The 22,690-nt window shown below is 39.4% G+C and overlaps 1 protein-coding gene across 4 annotated transcripts; it reads right to left on the bottom strand.

The window, feature by feature from the left end:
* Positions 1-550: 550 nt before the first annotated feature.
* On the bottom strand, positions 551-22,176 carry nek1 (NIMA-related kinase 1). 4 transcript variants are annotated; one of them, XM_020631804.3, is made up of 36 exons: positions 22,046-22,176; positions 21,498-21,646; positions 21,306-21,402; positions 21,128-21,225; positions 19,893-19,976; positions 19,740-19,807; positions 19,561-19,647; positions 19,070-19,124; positions 17,394-17,594; positions 17,239-17,311; positions 15,849-16,000; positions 15,625-15,690; positions 15,254-15,313; positions 15,120-15,167; positions 14,559-14,639; positions 14,288-14,454; positions 14,083-14,205; positions 13,894-13,996; positions 12,453-12,539; positions 11,845-11,928; positions 11,666-11,743; positions 10,465-10,560; positions 10,160-10,348; positions 10,019-10,072; positions 9,664-9,907; positions 9,392-9,517; positions 9,092-9,268; positions 8,176-8,382; positions 7,963-8,068; positions 7,434-7,510; positions 7,129-7,346; positions 5,746-5,903; positions 5,164-5,549; positions 3,720-3,853; positions 3,506-3,638; positions 551-1,321 (listed from the first exon to the last, which is right to left on the bottom strand). In XM_020631804.3, the coding sequence occupies exons 2-36, from the start codon at positions 21,612-21,614 to the stop codon at positions 1,308-1,310; spliced, it is 4,248 nt and encodes a 1,415-aa protein (XP_020487460.1). In that variant the 5' UTR covers positions 21,615-21,646; positions 22,046-22,176; the 3' UTR covers positions 551-1,307. The 4 variants fall into 4 exon arrangements, with proteins under 4 accessions (XP_020487460.1, XP_065812232.1, XP_065812234.1 ...); XM_065956160.1 differs by having other exon boundaries at positions 14,083-14,202; XM_065956162.1 differs by lacking the exon at positions 12,453-12,539.
* Positions 22,177-22,690: the final 514 nt, after the last annotated feature.

The raw sequence follows: 22,690 nt of genomic DNA, 5'->3' as shown, positions 1-22,690 counted from the left end.
TACTGCTTTGTCCACAGGGGGCGCTAAGATCAACACAAAATAAAAGTACCTCACAGTAGCTTTGAAAAAGAAAATGTACATACAATAACTAATATTTATTTAATCCACAACATAACCCCGCCATGTGTAAAATGGTATGTGATTCATTGGTTTCTAATGTAAAATCATGACATTGGATTAGTATAGAAAAAAAAAGTGACTACAGCATTAAAATCAAAAGTCCAATATTACCAGATTGGTTTCATTATTGAGAAGGATGCTTCTTTAAATAACTTGGTCATGCTCCAACTCAAAGGAAACACAGCTTCTTCTCCCGTCTCTCTAAATCACACATGGTGTTAGAGGAACACTGGAGGCTCATGTTTTATTATTCCTCAGGGATGAAACTACAAATAAATCCTGCTGACAGAAGGGTGAGGGGTCTGTGGAAGGGTCCGAGGATGGAAGAAGAAATCCTGTGTACTCACTGCTACATATAGAGCTATGACCTGTGAGATCTTTAACAACGGGAGAGATGAAGGTCCAGTTTAAGAGAACAAATAAACATGCCTTAAGGTTCTTAAAAAAGGGTTTTATTTTATATAAAGATGTACAATTTTGATTCTACAATCAAATATGAATTATGGTTAACATCTGTATCATTGCTTACATCATCAGTAGAACTCTCTCCACTAACCACTCTTATCCTAATCACAGTCTTGCTACAGTACCCTGACAACAAAGTGCTTTCTCATATAATATATCTTAAAATCTGTGTTAACTGGAACAGTAAGAAATCTGTAAAATGATTAGATTGAACTTCTTGTTTGGTGAAAAGAGTAAGAAAAAGGAGGTTGTAACTGGTTCTGAGTAAATCATAGTGTGTTTGTTTTTGAGTGTGACCTGGTTTTTAAAGCCATTACAGGCGAGTATGTGACGATTACAAAGAGAGAACCTGAGAGGACCAGATCTATGCCCGCCAAATCAAATGTGGACCCTCACTGAACCAGCAACAGACTAATACAGAACCAGCTCTACACTATTACTCAACATGGACATTTGACAGAACATTGAAGTCAACTTTGGTTAATAAGAACATGAGTATGATAATGCACTTCTGAATGAACACTGCTGAGAAAAGGAGAGTCAGGTGATGCCTTGAGTGAACTACTTATTCATCATGCAGGTGTGCCTGAAACACTGTTCGATGTGAGGCCGCCTCTCTTCATGCATAGTTCCTTTCTGCCAATGATGTGCGTCATGGGAAGACATCAGATAGCCAGCAGATTGTCAAAGCTGCCAGCAGCTGCAATACGTCGCAGGAAACATTATTCATCATTATCTGAAAGAGAGAAAGAAGAGGGAGAGAGAGAATTATGGGCGACCAATAGTTCATGAGAAGGTTAAGAGGTCAATGTGTCTTCATAAGAAATCACAGAAGAGAAGCAGCTCTAGAATAGCTCAGATTTGTATTCTCAACCTCACAGAAAGGATCCCTACAGAGATAGACATTTTATTTGACAAGAAACAGCCTTTACATGTATTTTTTCAGAGCCACCAGATTCTATTTACAAAGACGTAGCTGTAACTGGCAGAACACAGGAGTTACTTGTGTTCCCCTTTAACATCCAAGGTCCCTGATGTTCGATCTCAAGGTTCAAAGTTCAAGCTGAACTTTATTATTCCCGAGGAGCAATTTGCTTTACAGCCAGCAGTGAATAAAACAAGATAAAAATTGATTTCACACAATGAACACTAAAATACACACATCAAGGAGGGAGGGGGGGGTTAAACGGGGACGGGGTTAAAAACCATCAGGACACACACACACTCATACACACTGCTGCTGCTGCTGCTGTCACCATTACCAGCACCAACTTCACTGATTTTAGTAAGTAGATATTGTTATCAGGACATACGATAGCATCATTATGTGAGCAGTCATAATAAACACATCCTAAAAGTGTTCATTTATCTCAATAAGTTTGAAAAAGTGATAACGTAAACAAACTACGATTTTTCACTCATCCATGAGAATATTCACCTTTTGGACAGAGGTCTGTGTATAACGTTCACTCTTTTCACCAGATTTGGATGCAGCCAGATAAATCTTAAACTAGACGTGCAACCTTCAGATTTATTGGTGCCGATTCTTGTGGTGATAAAACAAACACATTTTGTGGGATGTATTTTAGATTTAGGAGAAACATGTTGCAAACACCAGCATTGAGTTCAACATGAAGAATAGACTTAAAAACTGTGACTTAAGCTAACATGCACTACTACTTTTTGTTCATCCCAAATCATATCATCATCGCAATATCGCACATTGTTCTAATATCCTGCAGGCCGACAAGATACACCTGACCAGACTTACCATTAAAAAGGGACACGTGTTCATGGTTCCCTGAGGATGGAAGCTCATGATTTTTAATTCTCCCTGAGTTTTTATCTAGCTCAGCCATGAAGTATAAACTCCTTTAAATTAAATGAATATAAACAGCTAATATCATCTACTGCCTTGAAAATTTAGCAAACTCAAGTAGCAAATAGATTAACTGCAATCATTTTGGAATCATCTTATATTAGCCATGTACAGTGTCATCATCAGGTAAATATTTTTATTTAATCAACATCTTGGTTTATAATAAAAGATAATGGATCTAACAGCACTCCCATCAGCTCATAGTGTACTTACTCTACTGCATCCTCTGCTAATCAGGAAGTGCCAGCATGCAAAAAACGATACACTGTATTGTCCCCTTGAGGAAATTTGTCTGGCTGCAGACATTCGGCTGCCTCCACAGTCAATCAATAAAAACAATAGAAACAGACACATTCACATGTAAACAGAAAAGCACATACCAATGCAAACAACACAACCACATAGATTAGCACATTACCCATGTTGCACAAGATCTTCATAAACACAGCATAAGAGAAAAGATAAGAACCTAAGAACAACCATGACGCTCTTGCAGCCTTCAGAAACATATTTCAGAACTGCATCATCTGGTGTCATTTCTGTCTGGATGAGAGCTGTAAACTGCACCTTTCACAGATCTTAGACAAAGCCTCAAGGGAGATGTGTGACATTTGCATCCCCCCTTCTTCTCCAACAGAAGGTAGTAAAAATAGAAATCAAAAGAATTTATCAAAAGAGAGAGTTTATCTGAAGACTGCTCCCATCCTGAGGGAAACCTGTCAAACTCAACAGAAATACTCCCTCCTCCTCTTTCCGTATCTTCGGTCGGCCAACTGAGTTAGCACAGCCACAGAGCGTCAAAAAAGCATGTATAGAAACTAGTACCAAGTGATGATGATGATGAGCAGAAATAGATGTGAAACCTCATGCGAGAAATGAGGATAGAATTTAACACAATAACATTCACAATACTAAAAAGGGGAGGAAAGAGGTCAAATTCTTACTGGTTGTTTCTAAAATTAAATCAAAATACTTTTCTGAAATGCAGTGAAAAAGATGAAATGTTTTTCAATCAGCTGAGGATAAACTATCATCACTTACCTTCTTGATAAGCTCCGTCTGCCATAACCAGGTGAAGGATGTTGGGATACAGATGCTGATGCTCTGTTCCCAAAATGCTGAGGACCAAACTGGAGCCCAGGTCAATATTCTCATCTTCATCTTCATGCATAGCCTTAAAAAACAAACGAACATCTATTAAAATCAGTCTTATGATGAATATTTACCAGTGTAAACAGACAGAAACAGTTTTTACCTTTATCTTATTGTAGGCTTCAATGAACTTCTCAAAGCCCATCTGCTGCTCCAGGTTGAAGCGCAGCTCTTCCAGACGGCTGAAGATGCTGTCATGATGTGCAGCCTCCATGCCATGGTCCTCTCCGCTGCCATCTGTGGTGCAGCAGCATTTATCAGATCTCAGGATAATGCTACATTTACAGGGGATATCTGCTATTTTTAAACATGGGTTTATTACCGTATTACATAATTAGGGGTCAACTGATTATCGGTCCGACCGATTATTGGTGGTTGCTATTCATCATTTAGCCAATTGGATTGGTGTTTTATTTTACTAATCGCCAATTAAATGAATTATTTTTAAAGTGTGCTTCTTCATCTGATTGGCTAGATGTCAAACCAGTAATAGCCAATCAATTCTGAAGCCTGGCTGCCACTGATATGAACAGAGAGGAAAGCCGTCTGGAGCAGGTTGAGCATCTAAACAAAGTCTTGGGTTGGAGTTTATAATATTCCAAATTCTAAATTTTGACTTTATATGAATATCGGTTATCGGTCTCATGAACGTCTCATAACAAGTATCGATATCAGCCCTGAAAAAACAGTATCGTTTGACCCCTAGTTTTAAAGGCTGATTGATTTATCAAGTTTTTAAATTGTTTTGGGAGATTGGTTGAGCCATCAGCTGTGAAATCAGATTGTCTTTCAAAGTGTCTGACAACATTTCAGAAAGGATCACTAAAGAGACAGATCACTTCTTAGGCTATAATACTCTTAAAAAAAGAACAACTGATGATGCATCGCTCTCTCAAAAGCCACCAGACTCCACCGACAAAAATGTTAATTGTGCTCTCTGAACACAAGAGTGTACCATGGCCTGAACGGTTAGTTTATTTGAGTAATTTTGTCGTGTTGGATCCAAGCTAACCTTTAAAAAAAATAAAAATAATAAGTCACACAACAAACTACACAAAAAAAAACTATGCACACAAAGGATCAATGCAGTGGCACAATAGTGACAGCAACAGCAAATCTGAGCAAGCCAGAGGTAAAACGACATCTTTAGAGGAGGTGTTTAAATTGGGCTTGAAAGCTATCTACTGGAGAAATTTTACTCTGTGCTCCTGTTAGTCCCTTTTTAAATTATTTAGTTTACATGTTTTGGTTTCTGACTGACTGAGACTTTGTAATTTTGGTATTTTTGAACTCAATCACTCTGATTGTGCTTAATTTATTTCATGGCCACTTATTAAAAGGCATTAATCACTGGTCATAAAATATTCATTCATGATGAGTTTCCTTTCACAAGCTGAAGTCATTTGCAAGCTTTCAACTCTATCCCAGAGCTGGACTTATAAGCATGGGAATTACAGCAAAAGTCGTAAAAAAAAGATGATTCATGCTTACTCTAAATACATAAATATAACGTATAAAGGTCAATTTCCAAGTTTCATCCTTCGTACCTGAATGCCACTCCTCATTGAGCTGGCTGTGATTACAGTGGTTTTCCTCTCCCACACCGTTTGAAAGCAGATCTCCTGCCTCTTCATCTGCAGGACTCCCATTAGAGCACTCTTCATCCTCATCTTCCTCGTCCTCTTCGCCTTCATCCTCCTCATCCTCCCCATCATCATCATCATCATCATCCTCATCCACAGTCATCTGATTGTTCTCCTGATTGATCTCAGCTGCTATCCTGTTGAACAGCTCGTGGTCTTCACCCTCAGGAGGGTTTCCATTAAAGTCTCCTGAGCCGACCTCTGCAGAACTCCTCATCAGGTCTCCTTCTTCCTGCAGCAGTCTCTCCATGGAGGCCCGGATGTCTCGCAGGTCTTCATCCTCATATCCACTAGAGAGCAGGGAATACTGTTATTACAAACAATGTGCAATGACCTCCTTCTGATGATTGACAGAATCAGAGTAAAAGCAAGATTTCAGTCATGATTAAAACATTATCATCTACCCTCAGACTGCAGAGGTTACTGCTTTGCTAAAAATATGAGTTTATCTTTTTCCTTTAGGGATTTAATCTGTGATATTCTTACTCTTCAGTCTCTGACTGGTCATCATCTTTAGCTGCCTCTTCCAGGTCCTCGATTTCCAAGTTGTTATTGTGGGGAACATTTGTATGACTGGTCACTGCAGAGTCCTGCTGGGGGCTGAAGAGACGGCTGAGGTCTGGTAGGGAGCAGGTCCGAAGCATCTGACAGAAAGACAATATTTCTAATGGAGGCTCGGACAGGGTAACATAGTAATCATTGCAAGAAAGCAAAAAGTCAATTATATTTTATTGCAACTGTCTGCCAAATGTGAATTGTTCAATGTCACATCATTTCAAAGAATAGACAGATGGACTGGGCTCTCTCCCCTGGATATTCATTTATTTTAAGGGCCTTTCAGAATAATAGGCCAGAAGCAATCAAACCCTAACTAGAATCAGTTGAGGTTGTTTGCCTCTGAGCAGTCAAGTGAAGTTGTATTTTCAACATATTTTTAAGAGAACATTTGACTTAAAAACAAAACAACCCATGAGTAGTCCTACACTAAACTAGAGTGTGTGCATGAATATTATTAAAGGAGGGATGTAACACCGAAGAAGTCTTTCCCTCTATGTTTCAATGCCTGAAGGTCCTCCACCCGACAGCAGACCAAACAGGTAGAAGAGGGGTACAGCAAAGAATATTTGGGCATTCTTAAGTAAAAATTAAGAAAATTTCATCACAATAGTGGTAGAGTGGTGATGGTTCAAAATAACAGGGCTAGAACAATGACCAGAATGTTTATGTATGTTAGGATCATAGTGACAAAGCCCCTTTGACAGCCAAGATCTTATCAGTCAATCATTGGGTCTAATTTGATATTTGTGTAAAATCAGAGACATTCCCTCAAGGAGTTTTTAAAGTTACCACGCTTTTGATAGGTGGAACAAAACAGAAAACCCCATATCATAATGCCTGTTGCTTGCGCAGAAGTATACAAACACATTGGCATATTCTCTCCTATACATGTTCTATGTAGCTCTCTGTGTGGAACAATGTAGAGCCGGGCTCTCTGCAGATCTCAGTGTCCCTGATGAAGGTTATGAAAGATATAGGTTGATGGATGCTCCCTCTCTCCTATCACACCGACTGCAGGTACATCGCATGTGATTAATGGCTCTGGCTCTATTCCAGACCACCTCATTAATAAAAAAGACTGAAGTCCTACTAAAAATACCTCACAAGCCCCAACTTCACACCAAGGCATAAGAACAGGTCTGACATTCCTCAACCCCTGCTGCAGCTGGTCTACTGATCAATTCAATAAGGTCATAGTTCACTTGCTGTAGCTATGGGATGTTTTATTTAACCACAATTAATCCTTCCCTAACATACTCATGTCTTGACTTGTAAAACAATATCAGACTGTCTTTTAATAGAAGTAACCACCTTCGGGTTGTTGGCGTCGAACATGCCCGTGGAGAGGCCGATGAGGAGGGCGTCGTGGTGTTTGGAGCGCAGAGGTGATACGGAGCGTGAGCGAGAGGCCAGAGAGGAGGATGATTCATCCATGGAGGACTGAGCCGAGAGCATCGCAAGTGCAGCGGTGCGTCGGTGGGCCGGGGAACACAACTTCATAAACAGGGGCTCCTCGCACTGTGCTGAACCTGAGAGAGGAGGGAGAGGGCAGATGTAATTAAGATACGCTGAGAAAAAAAGATAGGTGCATGTTACTCACTGAGTGTTCGGCTCACCCGATGATGCTGCTGGTTTCTCTGCACTCTTCTCAGACTCCTTAGTGCTTGCTGGTCTTGTGACCCCCTCTGGTGGCCTATGAGAAAAATACACTTTATCTTTACAAGCATATAATGTTTTCAAATATATTGAAGCATTTTCTTGCCTATCTGGAGCTGTCACACAGTGGATTGTATATATTGTCTTGAAGAGCACTACTTTATTAGGATAAAAATGCTTCAGTGTCATCTTGTTTTTTTTTCCCCAGTGTACTGGTCAAAAGAGTTTCTTGGATGGCAGAGCCAGAATAGGTAACCATGTAAAAAGAAAATAAGTAATCTAGGACAGATGTTTATGCATGTTTTAAAGGCAAACATTAGAATGTGTCTGTGCAAGAACAATAGCATTAACATGGAAAACAGTGGTAGGCTGAGTACTACACAATGGTTTAATGAAATGTCTCTGTGCTTGGCTCTGGAAAAGATCTATCTATTTTTGTCTCTTTAGAAAGGGCAAATAATATAAATGGACAGAAAGATGAATACTCACAGTGGCTGTGGGACTTCCTTTGCCCACGCCTGCTGCACACCAGCTGGTGGATGCAGGGTCTGTTTAGGTGCCTCTTCCAAAACCAACAACTCCAGGTCTGCTGGATCTGGAAGAAATCACGACAGACAGGATTTTATTCTACTAAAAATAGATGTACTTAAAAAATGAGAAGCTGAAATATCCAATCAATACAAGATTGAGTGTTGTACTGACCCTGAGGCTCAGTAGAGTTGGGTGGCAGTGTCACTCTTTCTCCTGCACCATCCACAGATACTTTCTGATGTGAGGCCTCATTGGTCACAGCGACACTCTGCTTCTGAGCACCTGGACCATCGCCCGCAACACACAGTGTCAGTGTAGAAGGAGAAGCTGCTTTAGGTTCCTCCACAATCTGGCCTTCTGCTTTCTGGAAAGGTTTATCTGAAAAACACAATGACATAATTGACAAGTTATTAAAATCCATAATAAGCAACACTTTCTCTGAAACAGCACACAACAGTTAAAATAAAAAAATGAAGATTTAAATGATTTCATACCAAGGTGTGATTGTAGAGTATTGTAACAATGCTCATGATATACAAAAAAATACACACAAACAGTAGACTACCCCATACAAACACACTTTGCTACTTGCAGCCGAACCCTTTGAGGACTTTTGAGTGTCACAGTCAGAGCCACACAATTACTTGCTTGAAACAAGTGAACGTTTTACTGGACATTTTCAACAAAATTAACTAGTTATTACTACTAGTTAAGGGCTTGTATGAATGCTTCTCTTTCAGTTCTGTACAAAATGCTTGTTTTAATGAAACATCATTTTGTTTAACCAATTTATTTCTCATGCTCTATTGCTGTTTCACTTTTAATGAAATGTTCCGATTAGGTATAGCCTACTTGGGTGGAAAAAAAAAACCTGACAACTAAAAAAATAGAGTCAATAGCTTTTTCCTACAAAATAAAATATCGACTTACACAAAAGTAATGCCACTCAATCATCACTTATGGGCCACCATACATGCGTGGTGGTGGCTGTGTCTGCAAAGACCCTGTCCCCTGCCTGTTTTGTGTTGTTTTTGTTGACTCGGGACATTCCTGGCTGGGGAGTTGATGTATTTCCATGAACACTTACCAGGGCTACAGACCAGCTCCTCCGAGATAGAGACGTTCTCCAGCTGCTGAGTGAGAGGCTGAAGCTCCGCCTCCTGAAGCACTCGCAACACCTGAGAGTCGGGACTCGCTCCCCACATCTTTCGAGCAGCTTCTTCATGTAGCATGCCCATCTGTATTACTCCACCCACTGTTTGCTCTGCAACAATACAAATACACACAGAGGCACAAAGACACACAACGAGAGAGGGAGGAGAATAACATTTTTCATGTTTCCACTGCAGATTGAATATTAGCAAATTTGCATTTGTTTTTAACTCACCGATGGTCGGGATGCCCGTCTCTTCCAGAGTTTGTCGGGCTACAGAGAGGACGAGTGGAACTCCCGCCTCCCACTTCTTTCTGTCTCCAGCAGAGGACAGTGCATCGTCTGGAGATACTGAGATCACTAGTGAGAGAATGTGGTTAAGATATGATCAGTTTCCTGAAAACGCTTTAAATAGAACTGTTAATGGAAAATGTTCTCTCAATGACAATTTTCGTATCGTTCAATTCATGGGACTTCATTTTTATCTTGCGATGGGCTTGACTTACTGCTACTTGTGACACAGGTTTCCTCTAAGGTTTGCTGTGCCACAGGAAGTACAGGCAGTTCTGCTGCGTCCCACTTCTTTCTGTCTCCGTTTGATGAGGAGGGGCGGTTCTCTGTGTTGGACTGCTTCTGTTGGGGAGCAGGACTCGTCTCTGCAGGCTGTGGAGACGACTCCTCCGACTCCTCCACTGGGACTTGGGCTTTTAGGTTCTGGTTAAGTCTGCGCAGGATCTGTTTTTTCTCACTCTGTTAAAATAAACATTAAATATCATTACTTTCCAAAATGGGATCAAAACTCCTTGACCTTCAGGAAAACTGACGCTTTAATGAATGATTAATAACATGTCATACAGTCACCTGAATGGCAGATGCAGGCTCTTGCTCGGGGAGGTTATCTTTAAGAGGAGACATCTACCAAAAGGAAAATTCATAATTGACATAGCTGCACAACACATTTGAAGACATGGGGTATTATAAACTCTGTGAATGATTACTGACTGCTCCAACATTCTTCAGGGCAGCAGTCATGGATATGGCCTGGATGGAGGGCTTGGTTTCAGGAAGTGCTGGAGCTTTGGCAGGTGGGTCTGGCTGAGAGGGACCCGGCTGAGGGAGAGGAGCCTCAGAGGTAGATGATGCTGTTTCTGCTGCTGCTGCCATGCCAACCTTCACCCCCCGAGCTGCAAGCTTCAACAATATACAAAACCCAGGATTAGATGTAACTTAAACCAACGCAACAGTAAGACCAGGTAACGCTCCTGCCTGAGGAATGTCAGAGTGGAGCAAATAATGATGTCGCTTACGTGGTCCTCCCAAGCTCTCTTTTCGCTCTCATACGCTTCTCTCCTCTTCTTCTCTAGTTGCTCTTTCAGCACAGCAGCACGGGCATTAGCTTGGGCCTGTCAGGGACATAAAAATATACATATGAGGAAGAAAAAAGGTTGTGGCTCAATATATTTGTGAGTGATCAAAGTAAGACATTCAGCCAGTTGCAGCTGATAATTCTAAGGTTGGTAACATTTTAGATGTGTTAGGGAGATGCTATCATGTCATCTCATTCAAAGAGAATTCCTTTGTTTAACACTTGGTCCAATTCCTAAATGACTGATAGGTACAAAAAGATTTCTAATTGCTTCTGTGCATAGCATGGTAAAGCAGCCACTAAATTTGAGTAAGTGCAAAATAGACTTAAAAAAAAAACTAGATATAGATGTCACTGCTTTCCTGAAAACCACTAAACTTCGTTGACAAAAGCAGGAACTTTACCCTGCAGAACACCAGAGTTGCTGGTTTAACGACACCTTACTTGGTGAGTTTGTTAATGTGTGACTAAGTCTAAGTCTTATGTTGCTTAAGTCTTATTGTGTGTTCAATATAAACAGCTATTTCAAAACAACAAAAAACCAAACCAACGAGTCGAGGCCACTTTTGACCACCTACTCCCATATTTCTGTGAGGTTATATTACTTTTTATTGTCAATGGAGTCTATTGGCTGTGAAGAGACCATGTTTGTAGGGATCTTTGCTTAAATTCTTGAAAGCCTTTAAAATAACAATCCAAGCCTGTGAAAGGCAAAAACAAGCACTTTAACTGAATGTACTTTAAGCAGGTGCCATTGAAGACAATTTAGTCTGAATACAGTGAGGCTTCGATCTCTTAAAGATGAGACAATAACAGCCCTATAGGCGTGTTGCCAGGTAAGTGTGGGATTGGTTTTAGAGCTGTACTGTGCGGCTACAAGGCCCATGCTTGTTGAATATCAAGATACATCTGTGACCTCATTACAACAATCAAGAGAGGCTAAATAAGTCTGAGAAGTAGCTGTTGATCACTTCACACAGTGATAAGATTAACTGACATTATCTTTCATGTTGCTGTTACTTTGTTATCAGTTCTGTTTAGTCACAGGTCAGAGTTTTAGGTGATCTAAGTGTTTGAAGTTCTTTTTATCATCTAAGTGTTGCATATTGTAAAATGTAATGTTTAATTATAGACAGACTCACTTTCAAGGCCTCTATCTTCTTTCTCCTGAGCTCTGCCTCCTCATTCGACTCCTGGCTGTCAGATCCATCACTGTCATACTGAAGCACAGTAACCAGAAGACAAAATGTCAGAGAAAAACAGAAAAGGATCCTGAAAAGCTGTGTTCAGAATGAATAAGAAAGAGAGAAGAGGATCACACCTTCTCTCCTCTGAGTCGGGCTTTCATCTGCTGACGCTCATTGAAATTCTGCAAACGGATCTGCCTCAGCCTTGACAAGTACTCCTGATAACAAACACAGAAAAGTTATATACTGATTCGTAAGCATTCCTGCACAGACACACACACACACACACACAGCTTTGATACCTGGAGTCACAGTCACAAAACATATAAATGATGCACTTTAAGTTTGACTCAAAACACAGTATGATGTTAGCACCTGACACATCAGCCAAAACAAAAATAACATATTTCATTCTTTTATGTTGTGAGCTCGATTCAAAGCAAATAAAAGGCTGCAATACACAACTTAAATTTAAATGGTAAACTTATTTGAAATGGGACATTATAAACGACTTCTGTGAATAACAACAGACATTATTGGGAGGTAAAATAAACAACAGAACAAGCTCCGACTGGACAGTGGAACACCACACACTGTGCACGGAACGGGCATGAGATGCTGGGTTGAATTATGGGAGTGTCAAAGGGAGTTTTGTGCAAAAGTATGAGGGAAGACCAGCCTAGCCAGACGTGCTGTGAGTGAGGTGGAGTGAGAGGCTGGGCACTCAGGCCTGGGCTCCTACCTCCTCCTCTTTGTTGGCTTTGGGCCTCCTGCACCGAAGCGAAGCGGCACGACTTCCATAGAGAGCTGCCAGGTTTTGCCGAGTGCCCTGTTTACCGTTCAATTTAATCAAATTTTAGACGGCAAAAACCCCCCACATCTAACTACCACAACATCATGAGCCAGGAGGTAACGTTGCATGGTCTTTCATTAAGATTAGTTGAATAACCACACGTCGACAAAAAGAGGTTAGACATATAAATAAACCCATAGGAGTTAGCATTTGCTAATGCTGCAGCTCTTCATTGTATTTTAACCTCTTTTTTGTTTTAAGATGAAAATATTTGATTTGATCATTTGATACCTGCAGCATTTTGATGCTCAGCACCATACAGCAGCTAGCTGGTGAAAAAAGTCAACAATCTAGCAATCTGTAAAGCCTGAATGGGTTGAGTTGTTTGTCTAGAACAAGCGAGGTCAGTAAATATTCAGATTCAGTGAGTGGCCAAAAACACAACTTCAGTAGAATGTTTCGATGCATCTGCTGGACAAAGAGCAACATAACACATCAGCTTTAACAACTTCATTTAATACAGTGAGTAAAGACTGTTTGAAGGTAGGTTTCTTTTGATGATCTGAACTAAAACTGAAAGAACCTTTATGCATTTATTTCAGTTGAAAATAACAGCTACAAAACATTCTGACTGCGATCTGAGAGGCTCCACTCTAATTCCCATTACATGCCCCAAACCTGGTGTTGCACCATGTTTCTTAGAGTGGGTTGAGTCACCCATGAGGATTGCATAATGCTTAATGGAAAGGCTTTTTGGGGAGAGCCCGTAAGACCAACTTTTACTGTTAGCACTATTGGCTCAGATAGTCAGTATGGAAATCACAGCAGAGGCAAAGATAGCAAAGGATGTCGACAAAGAGAAAAGAGAGTGTTACCAAACACAGGGCCTGACGAAAGTGAATATCAGACGAGCTTTTAGGTCCTAGCGAGAGAGTAAATTGTACTAAAAAACTGTACGAGGCCAAAAACGTGCCAGTTCATAGTAAATGTTGTTTCAAACTACATTGTTTAAAAGTTAGTTAGTTACTCAGGGGTTAAAAGCATTTAATTTCTCCATCTAATAGAACATTTACTAATTTGTCTTGGTTTTGGTGCAACAACTTTTTTTATACAGCTACTCTTTTTTTCTCCCTTTATTGTGTTTAACAGTTAGCTTTAATTTGGCTGAGGGTGACATCAGGCTGTTTCTGTTTGTTTTTTAAATAGTGTAGTTAGTGAAAGCTAAAAGGAGCTTTTAGTTTTATATTTGATCATAATGCATCGTCTCTTTGCAGTTGCGCAGAGTGGTCGCTATCAATATGTTCGGTATGGTTCAGTTATCAAGCAATGGGATTAAATACTCTTCATATTACCCTTATTTTATAAAAACTGTGAAAGTTACACTACATACCAGCTGTCCTTCAGCACGAACTTTGTTGAGCATTGCTTCTCTCTTTCGCTGTAAAAACTCCTCAACCTGATAGGCCCGTTCAGGAACCATCTGAAATCGTGGCCTGAAGAACAGAAGGTCATTAATACTCTTGATACCTTTCCTTCTGTGAGAAGAGCAAAAGGTTCAGGGAGAAGTTGAGTGACTGACCTGCTGATATGAACTTGTTTAGAAACGTGCTGCAGCCTCTGTAGTTCCCTTTTGATTATGTCAGGATTTAAGGGTCGGGACGGGCCATTGGGCAGCACCGGGCCAGCAGCAGGCGGTACACTTCTTACAAACAGAGAGAGAAGGCCGTTACACTAAATATTCAACACACCTCAATAGAAGAAAATGAAGATTTGATCTCACTTACCGTCTGGGACTGCCTGGTCCTGCTGAGGACCCCTCCCTGCTGACCACTGCAGGCTGGGGTTTTGACATTTGGTCCAAAGCAGCGTGGAAGTGTTCAAAAGGGACTTTACTCAGAGCTGGAGGACCGCCAGAACTGGGGACAGCCCTCTTTCCAACGCCAACAAAGCACTGAGAGAATAATAAAAAAAAGTGGTTTCATGCTATAATGAAATAGGACAATACTTATATGAGTACACTTGTGTGTCATAACATCTGAAACAGGCATCTCTTACCTTCCTCTCTGGGCTGCTGCCTCCACTCGAGCTCAGGACATGCTTCCAGCCCTGTTCTCTGGCCTGGTTTATACGATTGATCTATTATAGATCACAAGTTCATATTCAGTATTATGAGGAGACATTAAGTTCACTGACTTTCTTTCACACTGCAATGCAGTAAGCAGAACAATGAATCTCTGTAATTAGTGTCAGATCTGCTGATAATTAAAAAAATTGCTTTTTCAAAGTCGATATTTGTGTGTGCGTGAAATTCCTTACTTATCTTTATATTCTCATTTCTATTAAAAATACATGAAGTAGCACTACTGGTTAGGATATATTTTCCCTACATGTAAAGCTTTATGTAGAGACAATTGGAATACACTCTCTCAATTGAGGCACATTTTAACACATATTGTCCAAAAATTCCAATGATGTTTGGACATCCAAAAATTGTAGTATGTCTGGTATAGCAAGGCTGCACTAGTTTCTGTGGGATCTGAGGATTTTTTAGACAGTTCATGACTATTTATAAAAAATAGAGATATCTTAACATCAAGGAGTAAACTTCACACCCACCTTTTCCTTTTCAAATCTCTTCATTTGCTCTGCTTTCAACAGGACCATCTGAGGGTAACACAGATTGGTAAACGTATTAAAACGCAACAACTATCAGAAACTTTTCATCGTTCGTTATTAAATAATTCACACACCTGTTCTCTCTGTTTTCTCTCCTTCTCAATCAGCTCCATCCTTTTCTTCCTCATGCCTTCCTGAAGCAGGAGGGAAAAGCATCTCAATCAAAAAAAAAAAGTCAAAACAGAAGCCAGCTTTGCTAAAGGAGACAGCAGGACTGCTCTGTCACTTGGCAGGCAGGTAAGGACAGAAAGTTTAGTAAACAGAGAAAGAGAAGTGAGGCACAACGCTCTGCATGAGACAGGATCGGAAAATGAATGCATCCAGGGATTAAGCGTTATGAGAGGGAGCAATAAGAAAGGGGCCTTCACATTTACTTAAATTGGAAGAGAAATGCAGGAAAGAAATCTGAGAGTAAATTCAATTGATGTGGGGCTCTCAGCTGTACCTCGTGTTTTTTCCTCTCTTGCTCCACTTGACTCACTCTTCTCTGGGGGGCTGCTGGGAGAGGGGCCTGAGCAACATACAACACTGGGGTTCAGATGATATAAGCAGCACAGACTCACACAGACAAATGGGAGAGGCCTCTAATGTGACAGACTATGAGCACATCATCAAATAGAGCAAAAAGGTCAAAAGTGAAGCTAAAAAATTTAACAACAATCTACAAACCGCTTTATGCTTCACAGCTGGTTTCCTATCCGCCTGCTTTTTGGCTGCTTCTGGCACCTTCCTCACAGCTAAAGGCACTCCGTATTTGCAGGCTGGTTTGGTGATCTTCTGTGCTGGGGTGAGTGGTATGGAGCCAGGGGCAGATCGCTTGGCTGGCCACACAAGAAAAATGAAAAGTAAATCAGAAACAGAGACAATTTGTAAACATATATATAAAAAGCGAAACAAATACACTTGTTATTTAAAGTACAGATTATTTTAAAGTGGTTTTACTGACAGGTCTCCATAGCTGATAAGGCCATGCCATTGAAATATACCTAGCGTTTTGGGATCGCTTGCCTGCTTTCACCAACAATTAATCAGAAGAAAAAAAATCCCCTGAAGAAGACTTCAGGTCGAAACATTGTGATTAAATTAAAACTTTGTATGGCAATTGAGCAAGTGTGTGGGCATATCTTTTCCCTTCTGCTTACTCATTGTCAAACATCCAGCTCTTGCTTTTGATTTTCTTTCTTTATTGGACTCAGTCTTTCTGGACTTGCTCTCCTCTTGCTCGCGCTCGTGTACCTCATCTAGATGTATGTACTGTACCTTGTGCCTTGAGGTTGCGTACACTATGTGTGTATGTACTGTATAGTCTGTATGCATATATATGTACATGTATATGCATTTATATGGTGCATATGTGTGCATGGGTGTACACAGCTTTATCTGTACATGTATGTTATTGCAGAGGTTTTCTTTTCTTTTTTCTTCAGGTTTTTCTGATTGTGTAATATTGGCTGGTTGGTGGGTGGCTAGGCTTGGGGGAGCAATAAGTGCGAGTGATTGTGAGTGTGTGTGTGTGTCTCTGTGTTTAAATGTTTTGGTATGATGTTTTGGATTTACCTTTCATTTTGATTTTGTATTACTGATGATTATATTTATGTTTTGTAAGGACCCCCTTGAAAATGATGCATCTCAAGGGGCTATCCTTGAAATAAATTACAAATTACAATTACAAAAATTATATCAATAAAACATTCAATTAAAAGCACCAAATTAAGTTAATGAGGCACTTCTCCTTCCACATGTAAAGGCCTTTGTTACACTGTTTATCACTTTATGATGTTGTAGAGTATTTAAGATTAAAGATAAAGGAAATGAATAGCATTTTATTGCTTAATTAAATTGGTGATTTAGTCTATAAAATATTTTGTTAGATTTGGCCAGAAGATCAGCTTTAAGAGAGAAAAAGTTCAGACTGAACCAGCCGCAGTGAAAAGGAGTCAAGAAACAACATGCTCTTGCTGTTGTTTGCAACATTATCAAGGTGAACTACTTTCTGTTGCATGCATGGAATAGTTCTGCATTGCTTTTTCTCCTCTCTGGAAAATAGATATCTACTCACCTGGTGGCCCCTGCGCTGCACCCACTTTAGGCTGCTTGTGTAGAAAAGTATGATGGAATTCCTGAGCAATGATCTAAAATCAGGAGGAAATAAATAGTTTTAAACCAAACACAAATAACCCAGTCAGAAAGTGTACAACTAAAAGTGTGCTCTACCTGTGGTGTAAGGAACTTCTCTATCCTACAGGTGAGGTAAGGTTTGTCCAGTATGCTGCAGACGGACGGCCTCTCTCGAGGGTTGCGTTTAAACAGCTGAGCCAAGAGAGAGCGCAGTTCTTGGGAGTAGTGGAGAGACACAGGAGGGTACGAGCCACGGATGATCTTCAGAACTAAATTCTTCATGTTTCCAGCCTCAAACTGGGGAGAAATAAACACAAGAGAAAATCACTGATGGCAATGAAACACCATCATGGAGTAAAGATAAGAAGACATACCATAAGTTTAAACCTAACTCCATTTTTACATGTTTTGTTATTCCAATGTTTTGTAAGCTTAAACAATATAAGCTTCAGCCAGCACCTATGTGGGTAAAGGGTTAAAATATGTCCTACCAAGGTAAGTTCACTAACAGTGCTTTTTTTTTGCCACTGGCAGGCTCGAATTGTTTTTAAAACTGTGAAAACATTACAAACAGGATCCAAAAAGTCATAGAACCACAAACAGTTGTAACATAAAAGCCAACAGGATGAATTAGCAACATGCACAACATGGGCACAGGGGAGTTGCTGGTCATATTCTCAATCGGTTGGTCTATTGGGTTAATTGATTAAGATTCAACACACGATTTGTACAATATACAGCCAAACAAAGTAGTGGTAGAACATCAGCTCCTGTGGTGCGTGAGGAAAAATTACAGTTCTTTTGGACAGATTCTGATTGCTTCAACTGAGTGATTTGGATCATTTTACTCAAAACCTTTTTTATTACATTGTCAGATACTAACTAGGGCGCGACCGATATGGGATTTTTGGGGCCGTTATCCCAATTTCTTTTCTTTTTTTTTTTGGGGGGTGGGAGGGGGGTGATCCAATACTGTTGAATCAGTAGATATAGATAGATAGATAAAGATATACCTTTATTGACTTGATCAAAAAGAAAAGATGGTCATTCAACTGGAAAGTATCTGCGCATGTACGTGCATCACCACTTGACACTTGTTTTGATAAAGCTTGTTTTAATTCATAAAGCATACTCTCCTGGTGATCGCCAGAAAAACAACTGCTAGTGTAACATAATGATAAATATATGAAATGCTATTGGACTGGTGAATATATCTAGAAATATTGACACATGTCGGAGATAAAAAATAATTAGCGGGTGCAGATAGTCACTTGATATGCTAATACTGGCCGATATTATCTGCAGGACGATTAATTGGTTGGGCTCTAATACGAACAGTAACAGTCTGAGCCTGTCAGTGGTAAAAATAAGACACATTAACATGTAATTATTTGAAGGGGTCTATTAATCTTGTGTGATTACATTGTAGCCACTAGAGCCAGATTGGCTGCTGGATGCAAAAGCAAACTACTTGAGAAAAAAAAACTAAGCATGACTAATAGTCATTTAGAGACCAAAACATCTAAAACTATGAACCAGGTTGAAAAATATCAGCGTACACCTCCACTCATCACACTGTAAGGAGTTACGGATTTCACTATCAGACTCTCAGGAAAAGAATGACTAATTCTCTGAAACCTTGTTTGTCAGCGGTTATACAAAAGTATTCACGGGGAAAATACAAAATCAGTATGTGAGAGAGCATCGCAATGCTGCATAAGAAACATCAAACCTGCATAAATGATTAAACAGTTCACACACAGAGTACTTACTGCATGCTTAAGAGTGCACATTTCATATAGGACACACCCTAGGGCCCAAATATCACTGCAGAGGGAGGGAAAGTAGGGACAATGAGAGGAGAGAAGATACAAACGGACAGGCAGGGATAATTTCTTGGGGTAGGTTTGCATTCATAAAATAATTTATCAACAGTCACATTTCCTTTCTTTATCATTACTGGAATAAAAGCAACATCGTTGCTGGGAAAAAATCAACATACAAAGATGGCTACATTGACTCATTAGCTGACACCAAAGTGGATTAGATTACATGTCTACTTAACAAAGTTCAATAGGAAATCAATACTTGCTCCCTGCTGTAGCTACAGACAGGCAGGTTCACTCAATAAAGGAGGAGACATGATACCTTTACATCAATCACTACCTCATCCTGTATGTTTCACAACTTGCTTGCCTTAAAAATTACACCACAAATGAGACAAGCACTCATATTTTGGTATTCCTCAACATCATGTTAGTACCTTTTGTTGTTGTAGGGTTTATTTTCACAGATCTCAGGTGATAGATAATATGGTGTTCCTATACAAGTTCTTGCCAGCTCCACGGTGCTGAAAATGAGAAGAGAATGTGAATCGTACTATGCCTTTATAATCCAAATTCTTAGCTTACAAAGATCCTCAGATCTGATTTTTTTAAATACCTGTTCAGCACCCTTGCAATTCCAAAGTCTCCAAGCTGTACAGTCCCATCTTTGGTCAAAAATATGTTCTATACAGACATGATGAAAAGACATGTAAGAAGCAAAACAGAAGGCTAATAACAAACTTGTAGTTTTGGTGGAATTCAGGAATACCTGTGATTTGATGTCCCTGTGGAGGATTTTGCGATCATGTACATGCTTCAGGGCCAGACAAATCTGCACAAACCAATTCAGGATCTAGCAAAAACAAAAATGTTGGTGAACTCACATTACATGATATCAGGTCTGTGGTTATACACACACTGTTATACCAGGTGTGACACATTTGCTTGTTGATGGTTTTGAAAATATAGTTCTGAAAGGTGTAACAAAGCAGTAACTATTCAATCAGAGCGTCTACCAAAAACACAAGCATTGTTTAAAGGATCAGTTCTTTTATATATATATATATATATATATATATATATAAATGAGATTTTTTTAAAAGTCTGTCTCTTCCATAACAGACTGTAATAAATTATGAGGATGATACAACTCTATGATTTCACTGATTCTCTACAACTCACTATTTAAAACATATTGTAGCTCTTCAGGACGCACTTGTTAGACTTAAACTATTCCTTAATTCAATCTAATTTAAAAACTAAAATCTTAAGAGATGTTGGTTATTAAAATTTAACCAATCATTGGAAGAAAGTGAAAACCAAAGAATCATTATTTAGTTTCTATATTTACAAACAAGTATGGCTGCTCGTTTTTTACAAAAACCATAATCAAAATGAATTTGATTGGTATTGAGATCATGACTATTAAAAAACGATTACTCATCGATTTTTACAACATCTGCATCACATGCATTTATCAAACTTAAACACTATTGACACTTTAACATTCTCAATACTTTGAAAACCAAAAAATTAATGAAATAAACAAGTGAAAAATAGAAATAATAACATGTAATAATAATGAATAAATAAATGGATTCATGTTTTTGATGAAGTGGTGATGTACTGTTGTGGCCAAAATAGAACAACAAACACTTAGGTTATGTCATGTGTGGTAAATGTTTCTAAGGACTTTTTTTTTGGGGGGGGGGGGGGGGGGGGGGGCTTTTTGTGCCTTTATTGTATAGATAGGATAGTGGATACAGTCAGAAATCAGGGAAAGAAGTCATTTAAGGATACTGATAGAACAGGACAGCTGTCATTAAAAGTAACGCATGAACACCAAGATTTTGTGTCAGCGTCCATCTGCCTGCACCCCCCCCCCCCCCTAAAAAAATAAAATAAAATAAAAAGCTGTAAACCTAGGGGAAACACTGAATTCACATGTTGTCATTCAGGCATATTCCAGATATTGTTGATTTCCTCAAAGAGTTACTAACTTACTTGCTCTTCTGAGAACAGTACTCCTTTTTGAGAGTTGATCTTCTTGAAGAGGTCTCCACCCTCACAGTAGTCCATCACAATATACAGACAACCCCCCTCTAAAAGAAGTTTTGAAAGACATGTTAGGACATCATAAAATACACATTATACTCTATAGTCTGTGTTTTTGTGAATATACCTTCAAAAGACTCCTTATACTGCACAATGTTGGGATGACTCATGTTGGCAAGGACTGCAACTTCTTTCCGAGATTCCTGCCTCTCTTTACTTGACATCTGAATAAGAATAAGGTGAAAATGTGACAGATATAAACAGGGGAAAGGGGCTCACAACTAACATAAAATGTGATAAATAATGCATGGCAGCTTACTCCAGATATGCCAATCTCCTTGATGACATATTGGTGTCCATCCTCTTTGGATTTGACAAGGACAGCCTTTCCAAATGACCCTTCCCCTATTTTCTTCACCTTTTCGTACTTGTCCATGTTATTGAAATGGCTGGATCCTCATGCTGGTTCTGCAGAGAGATCACGGAGAACATTGCATAGCTGAGCCCAAGCTAACCCGTTTAGATTAAATAAAAGGGCTTAATAATAGTAGTTTAGTAAAAGGCAATGATGACATCCACTCGTGTGAACTTCGGTCCACATGGTTGTTGTAAACTGTGAATATACCGTAATGTCAGCTCAGTTACGGAGTGACAGCAGACAGAAAGGATGTATGATGCTGCTGAGACAACACACAACAGCTTGTAGCAAGACAGCTAGCGTTACCGTTTACATAGTCGCTGGATAAAGATGATGGACCAAGAAAATCAATAAACTATATGTCCTATGAGTGGACTGAGAAATATAACATACATAGTTCACTTGTTAGCAGCAGTTAGATAACATTAGTAGGCTAACTCTGAGCTTACCATCAGTCTTTTCGTCGCTGTCTCGCAGTGCCTCTGCTACTTGCTGCTACAGTCCGCGCGCTCTCTATCTAACTACAAGCTCTATTTTTGATGCGTTTTGATTGGCCACCTACATATTCCTCGATCGTGGATTGGTTTATACAGCTGTTTGTCATCTAAGTGACTGACAGCGCTGGTCTCCACCCCAGTAGGGCTGTTGCTGTGGACATTTTCCATAGCAACCACAAGCCAACCGTGGATCTGAACCATAGACTGTAACTGAAGCCAACCAAAATCACTGTATTTTTTCACTTTTGTTTACTTTTTTAAAGTATTTTTTTAAGCATTTCTTAAACTTACAACTGTAGAAATAACAGTAATTTAAATGTTTCTTACTAGTTTGATACATATTATATATATTAAACAAAAAATGATTATGAAATATAAATATTAAGAAAACCGGGACATTTATTCATAGATTTAATATTTACAGTCTATGGTTTTTCCTTGGGACTTCAACTTACGCCTGTCTTTATGTTGAGATAACAGCACTGTGTTACCATAGACTGTAAGTGTGTTACTCATGATAACAACCTAATTTCTCGAGATCATTAGAAAAAGCCAGCCTTATTATCCCAAGATAACTAGATAAAGAAGTTGAGATGT

The sequence above is a fragment of the Labrus bergylta genome, chromosome 6 (assembly GCF_963930695.1).
Source record: "Labrus bergylta chromosome 6, fLabBer1.1, whole genome shotgun sequence".
In the NCBI taxonomy this organism is placed as follows: domain Eukaryota; kingdom Metazoa; phylum Chordata; class Actinopteri; order Labriformes; family Labridae; genus Labrus; species Labrus bergylta.
This window is presented reverse-complemented; position numbering and strand designations above follow the sequence as displayed.

Coding starts and splice junctions, on each gene's coding strand:
- nek1 (XM_020631804.3), bottom strand. CDS start 21,614: ATGGACAAGTACGAAAAGGTGAAGAAAATAGGGGAAGGGTCATTTGGA. Junction 9,518..9,663: donor AACCTGTGTCACAAGTAGCA/GTAAGTCAAGCC, acceptor TTCTCTCACTAG/TGATCTCAGTATCTCCAGAC. Junction 9,269..9,391: donor GACGGGCATCCCGACCATCG/GTGAGTTAAAAA, acceptor GTATTGTTGCAG/AGCAAACAGTGGGTGGAGTA.